This window comes from Carya illinoinensis, chromosome 15, assembly GCF_018687715.1.
Source record: "Carya illinoinensis cultivar Pawnee chromosome 15, C.illinoinensisPawnee_v1, whole genome shotgun sequence".
Lineage (NCBI taxonomy): Eukaryota > Viridiplantae > Streptophyta > Magnoliopsida > Fagales > Juglandaceae > Carya > Carya illinoinensis.
Window position 1 is genome coordinate 44,357,982 of NC_056766.1, and position 14,725 is coordinate 44,372,706.

The following is a 14,725-nucleotide window of genomic DNA, read 5'->3' on the forward strand; positions in this document are numbered from 1 at the left end:
AATTTTTTATTATATTTTATATAAAAATTTAAAAAATTATAATAATAAAATAAGATAAAATAGTTTCGATTTAGATAAACGAACGAGGCGTTGTGATTATTGCTAACCAACTAATTCGGGCAGAATTGAGTTGGATATTAATGGGCTCGATCGAATATTGGGTCTATGTTGAAAATCCAACCGGGCAGAAATCCAACAGGAATTATTTTTCAGGCCTCTAGGTAGCTTATTGCAACCGAGCCCAAGCCCCTTGCTTCGACACCATCATATTTATAAAAGAAAATATTGATTTTTTATATGAGAATATTCATAGTTGCTGAAGTTTTCCCACTCTCGTCAATGGTATAATGATAATTTTATTACTGATAAGATAGACCGAAATATATAGCGGGCATATATATCAATATCCACGTGTCAAGAGTACTATCTATATTAATTTTTTATCAAGTTATGTTTTTCCTTTTATAAAATAATTAATTTATAACTCTTTTACAACCATTTTGTAACTCAATATAAAATACTACAAGATAATTTTATTAAATTAAAATTCAATTTAATAAAGTGACATGAGTGCATTATTTGAATTAAAATGCATGGATTATAAGATAGAGGTAGATCGAAGAGTTGTATGCATATCATTGCGGTCCACTAATTTTATAGGCAAAATGAAACTTTAATATAAGATACAATAGTATAACTCTCATCAATACAAATTATTAATCTCATCCATTTATATAAACCACAGTACCCATCAGGCCTTATTTATAAATACAACATGTATATCTGATTATATATATATTAGCCTTATATATTGTGGATAGCATAAGCTTCCATAACCAATATATAAATTAATATATATATATATATATATAGTCTCTATAGCTAATATAATCTTTATGCTCATCCCCATGTAGTTGAAGCTGCATCATGAACAGTAAGTTTAGGCATTAGAATTTAGAAGTTAGAAATCCGAAAAAAGAAATACATTACGTAGTAATAAATTCATTACAAGAAAAATAATCATTTGTAACAGATTATATGCGATAAAAATGACTATTTGTAACTAAAATAAACTCATTTTGATAAATAATAATAGTCATTTTCATATGAAATAACTTATCACAATTGAACAATTTTCTTGCAATGCAAAGATATTGTCCGACCACTTGACAAGATCAAATCCAAGAACCTATTTTAATATTTAACTCTTACTCTATATGTCTTTGGTAAGAACTATTTTACTATTATTTATAAACAGTTTATTATTATTCACAAATTATTTATTATTTTTTTATTCGTATTCACAGATTATTTGAAGTAATCTCATCCAACCAAACACAACCTAATTCTTTATATATGTTGTTTCAAGAATTATTTGTTGAAAATTAACCGATCGAGCAGGCTATTCTGATCACAAAAGATTGCGCAACTCAAGTATGATCACAAATTAAAAGTTATACAAGCAGGGGTTTGAATATGTAGAAACAATATTAATGGATTAATGAATTCAAACTAACCTGTGCTAGAAAGAGTGGAGTTCTTGTCGGCGCCAACATGCCATGCAAAGTAACCGAGCAATCCCTTTTCCTTAGCATATGTAACCTTGGTAGAAACACTCTGGTTATCATCATAACCGATCCATATTGTCTCCTTATAGCAGTAATCTGTAACAATGGTGGAGTTGTACACTGTTGTGTATCCACTCTGAGTTATTAGATCCTGGATTTGGCTATATGTCTGGGACCCGTCTGAGGATAGGGCCGATCCATTTGCCGGTGCAAATATTCCGTTGTTACTAGCATCTAACAGACGCCATGCGTAGCCATAAAATGGCAAACCTAGAGCTAGTTTGTTGGCCGGTACACCTGCCTGAATCCAAGCTTCGATGCCGTTGTCTCCGCTAACTTGGCTTGTTGGATTGTACAATGCAGCCGGCGGTCCGGTCGTAGAGGATGACCAACCGGGGCCATAGAAGTCATAGGCCATTACATTGACCCAGTCCAAACTGTTTGAGATTGCCTGAATGGGATAAATTGAGGAGTAATAGTCAGAGGAGTAGAAGAATGCTGCGGCTAGAAGCAACGTTTCCTTGCCGGTGGTGTTGGATTCGTTGGCCACGGCTGCTCGCCATTCGTTGAGGAGTAAACCAAGGTTGGTCATTTCTGTGGTCGTGGACGGGTACTCCCAATCGAGATCAAGGCCACTGAAGTTGTTATTCCTGGCTAGCTGTATGGAGGAATCTATAAACGATTTACGAGTACTGGCTTGACTAGCCATTGAAGCAAAGGTTGATGCATTGGCCCCTCCTCCGCCGATGGACAAAAGGGTTTTAACAGCAGGGTTCTTTTGCTGCACTGTTTGGGTGAAAGTTGAGAATTGGGCCGAGTTTGAGGAAGAAATGGTGACTTGGTAGGTGCTGGCATCGAGGTCGGCAAAGGCACAGAAGAGATGGGTGAAAAGGGTGGAATCTATGCTGGACACCGGGAATCCACTGCCAGGAAACCAGTATGCGCCTTTCACGACTGTCTGTCCGGCAGAGGAGGAGAGTTGGAGAAGCAAAATGAGGGCGGAGATCGCATATGCAAGGGTTTTGGAAGCCATTGATGAAGGATATTAAAAAAACAGACAATATTCTATGAGATATTGCTTGGAGCTTTGAGAAGATCAAAGACCATACGTATATGTAGCACATATTTTCTTTTTCTTATTATTTTTTTCCTCTCTGGTGCATGGTGTCAACTATCTGATTCATCGGCTCTTGGAAGATATCCTCGATCTCTATCAGGAGAGAAAGTTACGTGTATATATAGCACAGAGTGGGTTTGAATTTGAAGCTGATGCAATGATATTGAAGACTCTTCTTGAGGGAGTTTATTGGCATGGAGAGAGTCCCAAAAATGAAAGGAATTGGAAAGCAATACATAGATTACAGCTAGGTGCCGCTGCCGTCATGTATTACTTCTAGGTGGGAATTCGGCATAATTTACGGATTTAGTCCAAAATGTCACCTGGCTAAAGATTATCAGGAGAATATATAATTAGAATATACATGCATCAAGAGTATGAGCTCAGCTCAGCCTCGGTCAAGTGTCAACAATCAACCTTTGTGTTAATTGTTTCTTCCTCTGGTTTTCGATCATTTTTTATCTCAACCTCTATCTCGAAGGTTTTTTAGTCAAAATATAAGACCTGCAATTAAGCATCCAATTGAAAACACAAAACTCGACCTGTACTTTGAATGAATTCCCATATATATATATATATAATTACACATATTGATACGTCAAGCTTCTTAATTATATTGACCTCATATATCACCATAAGTGTAATTATTATTATTAATTAAGAGTTCTGAAATATTAGTAAGTTCAACATTAATTTTGTGAGCAAATAAATAAGGCAATCTATCAATAAATTTTTCTTTCCAGTTAAGCTAATGACCATTGTCTCTAAGTATAACTCTATAAATAAAAACATCTTAATACTTTCTATAATCTGACATTTGATGGAATCTCAAATTCTTTAAATAATTGCTAATACGATTAGTAATGTTAGATATTTGATTTATCTACTACAGAAGCAATTGCAGAAAAATGATAAAACTGGTAAGAATAATTCTGATACGGAGTCAAAGACATCCTCTAAAGTTTTAGTTATTGATCCCTACATTAACATATTTTGACATAATTCAAAAGACACTTCAAAGCTATCTGATGACTGATCCGTTGGCACAAACTGACAAATATTTAAAATCACCAAAAGACTACTATCTATATATATATATATGAAAATTGGTGCACACAAAATCATTTTTACAGTTATGATTTAAACTATGGGCATTTTTGTATAAAAACTTATAAAAGTAACATCATTTTATGAAAATACCATCATTTTAGTGATTGCGTGAGGAGTTGTGAAAGTGATTGTGTTTATTATTACTTTACGAGTTATTCTATTAACAAACTGACGTGGATAATACACTGGCTTCCACATTATTGATATGTCAAGATTTGATTTTCAAGATTTAAATTTATAAATTTTTCTTGCAAATAAAATTTTGCTAAATCTACAATATCTGGTGTGTATTCCTTACCAAAATGTCCAACCAAACTATCTTTACAAAGACCGTATGTTTAGATTTGAGGGTTGTTTGTAAATAAGGCCAATTATGTTGATGATCATCTGGTATGCAATGATTATATGTATAGCTTCGATATTACTAAAAATATTATTTTAAAGAGAAATGATATTTACAGTCGTGAAATATATGAGTATCGTTTTATTTTTATAAAATAACTAAATAAAAATAAGATTCATATGAAAAAAATAATAATTTTTTAATAATAAATTCTACTATTTTATAAAAGAATTTCGCAATATTTCAGCACTCTTATCTGGACGTTATTAGTTAAACTGCAATTGAAGCTCCTAAATTGTTAACTTTGTTGACCTATTGTCAAGACCGGCTCAGAGGAAGAGCCCAAGCCCAATACAACCCAGCCCGCCGAAAAAACCGAGATCCAAAACGACTTCGTTTGGACAAACCCTAAAACCCATTTATACTTTAGTTTTTCTCCTTCCTTACGTCCAGCGCCCCAGCCCCAGCCCCCGACTCTCTGACTCTCTGCGTCTCTCCCTCAGTTTTTCGTTTCTCTCCCTTTCTGCGTCTCCAAGCCGCCGCCCTTCGCTCCAGGTTTCTGTTGCCGCTCGCATCCGGTTTGTGCTCTCCGTTGGACTCTCTTCCTCGCTCATTGGTCTCTCTCTCTCATCCTCTGTGATCTTCTGCAGCGCCCTGCCCCACTCCGCCCATCCCTGTTAGTGCCACGCCGCCCCTCGCCGTTCCGAAAACCTCACACCGCAGGTAAGACTCTCTCCCTCTCTCGCCCTGTCTCGGCTTCTCTCTTTATGACTCTCTCTCTCTCTCTCTCTATCCCCCTCTCACTGTCTCCTTGTGTATTGCCGGAGAGCAGAGGGGATCAGCTCACTAGTAGCACGTCCAACATTCACGGAACCCCTCGCATCGCTGTCCGCAAGCATACGACTCTCTGTCCCTCTCTATGTCTCTGGCCTTCCGGTGTGCCACCGGCCAGCCCAGCCCCACCGTGTAACAATTCCAGCTACTCGATAGTTTAGGTAACTCTCTGGACTTGTTACACTCTTCCCGATTTCTAAATGTAGAGTTGAGTTACGGTTCACAAGTAAATGCGTCGTATAGGGGTTGTTATGTTTTTTGATAGCAACAGTGATGTGGATTGATGGGTTTGAGAGTTAAATGGGTGGAACGGTCATTTGTTATGGGTTACTCAGGTGGAAGTTTTTAAACCTTGGAGGAAGATTTAAAAACTTACACCCGGATTATTATATCAGGATGATTTGTTTGGAGAATAAAATTAAGAGAAATTAGTTAATTTGGTGTAAGGCTACGTCGAGTGTTATATGGATACTCACTTTTGAGGAGAAAGAATTATCCAGATGTTACAAATATATTTATTGAGTAATGCTAGATATCCTAGGGTGTGCAATCCCTATGCCCTCCCTTTGAAAAGAAGTGCGGTTTACCATTAAAAAAATGAATTATTTTTTCATGTGAGTCTTAGATTTATTTACTTTTTTCAAAATACGTGTTTGGGGCTTGCGCACCCTTAGACTGCAAATATCATTTCTCCTTCTTTATTAGATCTTATTGGTGTATTTAGAAGCACGAATGCCTTTTTACAAGCAATCTGTTGGAGTTTATTTATTTAGTTTATGATAAGTAAAAATTTTATTCAACAAATGAAATAGGCGAAGCCCATGTACACAGGAAGTATACAAAAGAAACACCTAAAAACATTCAAGTACTAAAACAGCGAAAACAAAAACTCATGGACTGCCCCACCATTAAGAACAATGGCTGAAAACCAAGAAAACAGGGAAAACATAAAAAATTTCCAGAGATCATCTACAGAACGTTCCCTATCATTAAAACACCTCTCATTCCTTTCTATCCAGATGCACTACATAATACACAAAGGCATCATCTTCCACGCCGCTGCAAACTGAGAATAAGAATGAATTCTAGGCCAGCATGCAAATATTAATGTTATGCAAGTATGAATAAACTGGAGTTTATTAATGTTATGCATTTTTTTTTCTTTTACATCTGAATCTATCTTATGCATTTTTTATAAATTCTCAGCCAAACTTATTTTGTTATATGTTCTATAATCTGATGCAAGTAGCCCCCAAAATCTATATTCGTGTTATACAATTGACCGCATTTTTTTTTCAGCATTGTTATACAATTGAACCCCTTTCTAATTATGAAAGAATTGTGCGAGACCATTCCTCAAAGTTTCTGACTGCTTTACAATTCATTCATGGGGATGTTTAGATTTAATTTCTCTGTTTTGCAGGTCTTGCTCATATCCACACTCCCAGGCCCCTCTGAAATAGTGGGAGCAGTAGGGTCTGGGTCAAAGACCATGGGAGCCGAGGAATTAGCTAGCTACGGGGCGGGGTTTCATGAAATGGATAATGATGATAATTTTAGTGATTCTGAGGTAGTCTATCATGTCAAGGATGCTCTTAATTCAGTCTCATTGGTAAGCATTCTTCCAAATGCAGCATTTTGATTTATTTAAGACGACTTTCTTTCTTCTTTCTTCTTTTTTGATAACTAGTACTTGGCTTTATTTTCTTTAATCATTTAAGGTTTAAATGATCTTGTGCCTATTTCATTCGAATGAATAAAATTTACTTCTTACTTATAAAAAAAAAAAAGGTTCTTACTTATAAAAAATTGTCATGGTAATAGTAAGACTTGGAAAGCTGGTTAGCACATCTCTTTATCTTGCCACTCATTTGATAATGATTTTAGCATTAGTGTGGAACTTGTGATGGATGAATTATTAGAGAGAACGCGCGGATGAGTTATCACAGTTTTCTAAAAAATATATTTGGTTTTCCTTAATGGTATGTAGATTATCTGATTGCCCCGTGTGCTGAAGGGAGTTTATTTTGTGGAACTTTTGATGAATGAATTGAGGGATAACCTGTGGATATGAGTTAGTATGGTTCTATAAAAAAATATACTTGAGAGGTCTTGGTCCTGTTGTTAATTCTTTGTATGGGCAATGAGTTGCAAATGTTTACTAGCTGTTTGTTTTGAATGCCCAACCAATTTTAAAGTGCTTGTGGTTTTCCTTTTTCTAAGTATTTTGTTGAATTCCTGCTGTCTGTTCTTCTTCTTCTTCTTCTTCTTCTTCTCCTCGTGGTTTTTATGTTTATTGGTGCAAATCATTGAGCAGATTTTTCAAACATTTTGATATTTTCAGCAGGATTTTGAATATGTTTGTCTGCCATATGATTATGTTGTTTTTCTTCAATCCTCATATGGCCTAATATTGAATACACAATATCGGGGTCTTTCTAACTATATATTAGCAGCATTTTCTATATAGCAGCCTAAAAATGAAAATTCTAATATGGAGTTGCCCGTTTCAATGTCTTGGCCCTGTTCTGGTTTATTAAAGAAAATGTCATATACCACACTTTCATCCCACTCCCATCTCATCTTGTTGAAGTGACATTATCCAATAATCCTTTTTTTTTTAATTTTTAATTTTTAATTTTTAGATGAGCTACTACTCGGCTGACTGGCAGTGCCACATGAGCAGAGTCAGATGAGTGAAATGTGGTTTTAGTGAGATGAGAGTGGAACATGTAACTCACTTGCTAAAACCTTATCTTTAAGCATAAATTCTACTTTCTCAGGGTGATAGTGACAGTTACGACCAGCTTGTTGGGGTTATGCATCACAATGAACGACTTGCCCCTGAGGAGGTGGCATTGCTTGTGGTAGGCTCTTTACCTATATTTATTTATTTATTATTATTTTTTTTTGGGGGGGGGGGGGGGGAGAGGGGGATTGAGGCTGTATTTCAAAGCTTCAATACTCCTATTAACCTCATAATTTATTTCTCCAAATCTTATGTTCTTTTTATATATGCTCGGCAGACCAGTTTAAAGGCACTATCTGGAGCAGTTTCTTATATAGATGTCATTCTCCATGACTCTCTTCTTACTTCAGTGAGTATATGAATGCTTTGTTGTTGGTTTTTTTATTCTGTTATACTTGTTAGATTTAATTACTCTTTGAAAGTTTTGTTAAAATTAATGAAATTTTGTTTCAAATGTTCAGATTTTTAGAATGAACATGTGGAACTACAGACCTGATGTGATGGATGCATTGCTTGAACTAATCATATCCTTGGTATGTGGCCTTTAGGCATCCTTCTATTCATATTTATGACAGATAGATTTTTTTGCCCCTTTACTTTCAGAGGACATTTTGGTGAACCTTTAGTGATTCATTTTCACTATCAATATTGTAGGCTGCTTCAAATGGAAAACATGTCAATTCATGTTTGGAAATGCTTGTAAGCAACTTCACGCCACCATACTCATTCGTAGATACATTGACGCAGCCACGTGGTCTTGCAAAAAAGGAACAAGTTCTTTCTCGTGTGCATTCAGCCCTGAAACACATAGCTGATTTGGTGCCTCTTGCTCCCTCTATACTATCTCCAATTGTTTCTCAAAGAATGCCAATTTATGCAAAGGAACCCGTGAGTTCAACAAGTGCTTCCCAATCTTAAATTCAAGCTTAAATGTGATACAGTTTTGTGCAGTGTCAAATGCTTTGGGCAATGTGGTGTGCCTCCTGACGGCACCCATGTCAATAAACTAGCTTTATGATTCATAACTGTATTTTTTTTTTTTGGATAAATATATAACTATTTTTTTTTACCTCCCCTTGGTTGGTACCAGTTCAGCCTCGTCGTTATGCATTTTTTCTGGGGCAGGAAGATTAAGAAAAGTTTTAGAGCATGGAGGCTTGTGTTTTTTAGCTGCTTTTTTGTATATACTGACTGACATCTGTGTTTCACCATGTGTCCCTGTTTAAAATTTGGATTTTTCTATTTTCTTTTTAAATTTTCCTGTATGTCGTTGTGCCTTTTGCAATTTTTAATGAAGCTTTATTAGTTATTAAAAATATTATGTTTTTAATACCTTTTGCACTTTTTCCAGATTGCAATTCCAATACCATATGCACTTATCAACAAAAAATTCCAATACCATATGCTCATGTTTTCGGCATTAATTTGTCTGCTATTATGGATCAAACTGTAACTGAATTTATGACCACCTCTCCTTGTAGTTGGCTGTCATATATGTTGAGAACATGTTAAAGCTTGAGAGTAGTGCAATTGGAGAATTTGTTAGGAGCACGATGCTTATGGCACTGATGGATATGCTGATAGAGTTGGATGTAAGTAGATTGAATTTCTCAAACAAGTTAGTTGCCAAAAAATGGATAATGCATTTGTGTGTAATCACGTATCAAGTGTCTCATAGGTGGAGATTGGATGGGATGACATTTTGCGAGATGACTCTAGTAAAGGAATATTTCAGATGGAGCTTGAGAATGTGGATGAAATTGCAGATTATGACGAGGAAGATGATTATGAGGTATGGTCCATACGATGCTCAAAACTGGCCTATATCTTTCATCTGTTAATCTTCTGAACTAAGAAATGGTAGCAGGTTGTTGGAAATGCCTTGCTGGCTTTGACTATTGTAGAATTTTGACCGTGTTTCAAATATATGGCCTAATAAATTTGATTTGGGCCCACTTTCAACTATTGTTGGCCGGAGCTTTGAGGACTGGGAATGCTCACTGGATGATCTTAGATGTTTCTTTTTCCACACTTTATTCTTGTTGGCTTCTATTATTGTTATCAATGGGGCTAGTTTTCATGATTTTCTTACTTATTACCCGAAAAAGGTTTTCATTTCTAGCTCCTAACTTATAACTAGTTGTTCTTTTTGTATATTTCACGTGTACTCGGGATTCTTCTTTTTTCTTGATTTAAGAAAATCCTATTGACCTATTAAAAAAATAAATTTGATTAGCCGGCAATGTTGGTCTTGTCTAGCTCTGAGTGTTCTAAACATGTGATAGTGACTAATGATGAATGTACTAGTACGAGGTAAAAATAATATGTACCAAGGAAAGTTAATGTTCAGCCCCCTTTCAAAATTATTTCATAGTATATTGGTAGGGGTGGGATTTTATGTATCATCTTATTTATTCCTGTTCTTCTAGAATGCTTATGATTATTTGGCCTCATATTTAAAATAATTTCATTATTTTTGCAGCTTCCAAGAGAATTAAGTCGGAAGAGTTTAGGAGGAAACTTAATTGCTGAAAAATTAGATAGCTTGATGGCTCTAACTTTTGAGCATCTCGAATCATGTAAAGCCAATGGTCGTTTGAACGAGGTACATTTGGATGTTCGAATTTTCTCTGCAGTTGATCTGTTATTATCCTTGTCTCATTCCTAATATTATTATATTTTTAAATGTGGTGATTAGGTCTTTGAACCTCTTTTAGACTCATTCCGAATTACGGTTCTTACTACATACAAGTCAAAATTTGCTCAGGTAAATATACCTTTTTCTAGTTAATTGATCTGTTTATCTCATTCATACTGGTATAAATTGCATGGTAGCTTTTTTTTGGTAATGCTGGCATTAAAACCCTTTGCTTTTGCTTATTTTTATTGCAGTTTGTGATGTTCTATGTCTGTGCTCTAGATCCTGAAAACTGCGGTGTGAGATTTGCCACAATGCTTGCAGATATTTTTGTTAGCAAAGACTACCCGCTGCCATTTCGGTAATATTAACGTATTTTATATTAAAAAATTTGTTTTATTGGTTTTTATGCTTCTGTTTTGGGGAACATTAATTTTGTGTTGGTTATTGTTTGTGGTCTTTGAACCACTTAAAGTTGGTCCAAACTTCTATTTTTCAAATTGTTCTTTTCATACTTCTAAGACATGATTTTTTTTTTTTTTTTAATTTTGTGGGTTTTATCTGTACTTGTATTGTTCCAACTCTAGAGGTATATATTTTGTTTTGGCACTTTGTTAAGGAAGGTGTCATTGAATTGTGATATTGAACTTTTTTATCAGTGAAACAAGGATTTTATTGATATTATGAGATTTAACTTTATGGTTCTGGTATGGGAAATTTAGTGTAAAATTTAAATTATCTTGTGGTGTTAATTTTATATCTCTAGGGCTTCTCATAAGACTTATTTTGTGTAATTGCATTGGGATGAGGATCAATTAGTTGGATTTTAAACTGACATGGATTGTAACATACCCTGGATTTAGCATGAGAAGGTGGTGAATGAAATCTCACATTGTCTAGGAGCAAGAAGTTCTTGTGGAGTATAAAATAAGATTTGACTTGGGCTTTACTTGCATCGTTACATATGGGATTAGAGGCAATCTTAGCCAGAAGTGTAGGACTTGGCTGCTGCACCTACTATTGAATGGCCTCATGATGATGTCAAGGGTTTAAGGGGGAAATGTATTACTGTAGATTTAGTATAAAGAGTGGTGATTAGTAGACGCCAAGGGTTTTAAGTTCTTGCAGCTCCCTTTCCCCTATGCTAGATTCTGTTCGTCTACATTTATGGCCACTGTTTAGTTCCCTAAGTTTTGTAATATGGGTTCAGGTGTTAGAGGAGCATCAAAGCATAATCTATGTTTCTAACCTTTTTTTCCCTTGTGCTGTGCAGGATGAGTGCTGTTGCTTATCTTGCTAGCTTTTTATCGCGTGCAAATTTTCTGTCATCCCCTTTTGTCGCTATCATGTTGAAAAGGTTGAGACATGATATTTTCTTAGAATATTATTTATATTGATGTTGCAACAACTAAAGATTAATGTGGTTACCTTGTGATTATGAGTTCCCAGGTTAGTAGATTGGTGCTTGGAATATTGTAAAACAGAAGGTGGTGAAATAAACCCTGTATCCCATAGACTTTTCTACTCTGCATGCCAGGTATATTATGCTTTCGCAATATTTGGATTGTAAACTCTTAAAGTTTTTTAGACCTTTCATTATTGACAGGAAAGAATTTGGATAGAGTATGGTATCAAACAAATTTGCATTCTGTGATCATGATTTCTCAATTGTATATTAAATATTATCTTCCAGCACTTTTTGATACTGGAATTCAAGAAATTGAGCTATACTAAACGATCAGTTATTTAGCTGCATAATATGTAGTTTCAACCATTTCATTGCGTCCACTGTAAAGTTTTGATGGCATCTTATATATGGATAATATCTGGTGAAATGAAGCACGAGATACATTTTAAATTGTTAACATTTTTATTGGAGGTTAGTGGATTTTTTTTAAAAAAATCATTGGAGGTGACCCGACAATGTCTTCATTTCTTTATACTAATGTTGCCTGTTTACTAAATAAGCATGTTTAGTAAACAATACATGTTTGACAATTATTATCCAACTGTGCAGGAAGCTGATGTACTGCTTTTGACTAATAGCAAATTGATGGCTTCTTTTTTGTCCACAGGCCATCATGTATGTGCTTTGCTTCCGAATGAAATCAATGATGGATGTTGCTTGGTTCAAGTCTCATCTGCTCTTTATAGAGCCGATCTTGAAGCATCCATTGAGCCCATTGAAGGTGAGGAGATGTTTTGGGACAGCCCAATACTCTTAAAAAGATTAATTGGTACAATTACAATTTTGATGCGTCCTAGTTATGTTTCCTTTGATGCTGAGAAGGATTCATACTTATCTATGATTAGTGTGCCTTGTTTGATTCTTGCTCTTCAATCTTTTCCATTTATTTTAAGGGTGAAAATGCACTTATGATCATTCTAATAGGTGAAAAATACTTTTGTACATTGTACCATCCAACTACAACAAATTGACAAATGAATGAAAAAAATCTGGACCATCAGATCTTAATAGAGGGTATATTGAAACTTTTTGAGGAGTTTAGAAGTGCAATGTATTGCCTGTGTACTTTGGGGTTTAAGGTGTAAAATGTCTATTGGTGGTAGGGTGAAAATTGTATTTTTCCCCTTTTCAATTTTACTTGTGTATTTGGTTGGTGCATTTTTAGTCATTAATAAAACTTCTTTTATAAGAAAGAGGAATGTATGTCTTATCTCAGCTGCATTTCTGCCAGGTATGTCTGCCTTCTATTGTTGATGAGTTTTGCCAACAAGCAGAAGCAGCCAATCTATTCTCTTCATCTGAGGAATTTGCTTTTAGCGACTCACTGGAATCCGAACATTCAAAGGCTTTTGGTGGGATGGAAAGGCTTGACATGTTCTTCCCATTCGACCCATGTTTGCTGAGAAAAAGTGACAGGTATGCATTATCAGCGTTGGGATCAAATCTGTTTTTGTTGTTTTTTAGAATGAATAATAGCAGTGATTGCAAATTCAGGCATCATATAGGGAGCCTGTTATTCAAATGCAAGGGATGGACAGAAGTCATTTTCATGCCTTTTATCTTTTGAGGGGCTGTTTTGAAAACTAAAATTTATTTGGGATGTTCAGCGGCTCATTTAAGAACTATGCAAGGCTGGAAAATATATTTAATGTGCACATTCAGATTGGTGCTCCCTGAGTGTGAATCGGTGTTTGTTTTGTCCATTTCTTCTGAGTTCTTTTTATAAGGATTCTCACCAACCTTGTGTTGACTACTCTTGTGGGAAATTTGACATTTACTAATGTGCTTTTGAACGTTCTACTGAACTAACCTCGTTTCCTGATTATCTGAAGATTCATCCGACCATACTTTGTGTATTGGTCAATGGTCAGACCTCCATGCGATGAAGCTGAAGGCATTAGTGATGAAGACATTGGCGAGCAAGAGATTGATCTTGATGTGAGCAAAATGTCAATCACACCCCGGAAGTATTCAGCTTATTGGATTCAGGATGGATTTGAGGAGCCTAGAGGAATGCCCGCAAGAATTAGACCCTCAACAAGTCCAGAGTCTTTGTGATATGAAGATAGTCATGTCTTTTTGAAAAAAAGAAAAGAAAAGAGCGGGCTCCCAAAGGTGTGCTGACTCAGCTCGAGAGTTTTGCCATTACAGTTTTCGCATTATAATTATGATTTAAGTTTTGTGTTGGGTTTTTTCTTTTTTTCTTTTTTATTTTTTATTTTTTCACTGCAAGGGTTGCAAAATTAAGCCAAGAGGACACGTTACGCACACTTGGGGGGATATATATTTCGATCAGTCAATATTGGATGTTTATTGTTTGATAAGATTCTCTCCCATCAGCTTTTCCAAAAGAATACATCCTTTCTTGTTGACCATGTGAAGTGCCGTCTGTTTTACACCATTGCCATCTGTTTTCCCAATTTGGATGCGAGAGTTATGGGGTTTACAGCCTTACAGGAAGTCTCCACCCCCGCATTCTGTTAATCTGTCTAAGATTTCCATTTCAGCGCCCTCTAGCAGCATCACGAACAATGGATGATTGGCAAACTTTGTCTTTGAGGTCCAATGTAGACTGAAAAACAACCTTCCGGAGCTACTTGACATGCCTTCCGGAGGTTCCATGATTTGGAGAGCCGGGGGGAGGAAGGGAAGGGAGAGAGAGAGAGGCTTCGGGAGGAGAAAGAAAAAGGTTGAGAATTTATTCACTCCATCGATTTTACGGGTGAATGATATAAATCTCCTACGTATGGATATTTTATTGGAAGGTATAAAACATAATTACACACCACGTCCTATTAGAAGTTTTTTCCTATTAGAAAAATAAAAAATGAGAAATGGTACTTATCATCTTTATATCATGCATCGTCTGATTTTTCAATTTCATCTTTTTATTTAAAC

General features: G+C 35.6%; 2 protein-coding genes across 5 annotated transcripts; one reads left to right on the top strand and one right to left on the bottom strand.

Annotated features, from left to right (window-relative positions):
* Positions 1 to 657: 657 nt before the first annotated feature.
* On the bottom strand, positions 658 to 2,760 carry LOC122295722 (class V chitinase-like). Its single transcript, XM_043104825.1, has 2 exons — positions 1,518 to 2,760; positions 658 to 920 (listed from the first exon to the last, which is right to left on the bottom strand). The coding sequence occupies exons 1-2, from the start codon at positions 2,599 to 2,601 to the stop codon at positions 901 to 903; spliced, it is 1,104 nt and encodes a 367-aa protein (XP_042960759.1). The 5' UTR covers positions 2,602 to 2,760; the 3' UTR covers positions 658 to 900.
* A 1,798-nt stretch (positions 2,761 to 4,558) lies between these two features.
* LOC122295720 (RNA polymerase I-specific transcription initiation factor RRN3) lies at positions 4,559 to 14,208 on the top strand. Of its 4 annotated transcripts, XM_043104822.1 has the most exons (18): positions 4,559 to 4,716; positions 4,789 to 4,861; positions 4,971 to 5,133; positions 6,396 to 6,584; positions 7,756 to 7,839; positions 7,999 to 8,070; positions 8,183 to 8,254; positions 8,376 to 8,609; positions 9,203 to 9,313; positions 9,400 to 9,513; positions 10,204 to 10,326; positions 10,420 to 10,488; positions 10,614 to 10,720; positions 11,633 to 11,716; positions 11,809 to 11,896; positions 12,435 to 12,548; positions 13,059 to 13,243; positions 13,660 to 14,208. In XM_043104822.1, the coding sequence occupies exons 4-18, from the start codon at positions 6,465 to 6,467 to the stop codon at positions 13,883 to 13,885; spliced, it is 1,803 nt and encodes a 600-aa protein (XP_042960756.1). In that variant the 5' UTR covers positions 4,559 to 4,716; positions 4,789 to 4,861; positions 4,971 to 5,133; positions 6,396 to 6,464; the 3' UTR covers positions 13,886 to 14,208. The 4 variants fall into 4 exon arrangements, with proteins under 4 accessions (XP_042960756.1, XP_042960758.1, XP_042960755.1 ...); XM_043104824.1 differs by lacking the exon at positions 4,971 to 5,133; XM_043104821.1 differs by having other exon boundaries at positions 4,576 to 4,861.
* Positions 14,209 to 14,725: the final 517 nt, after the last annotated feature.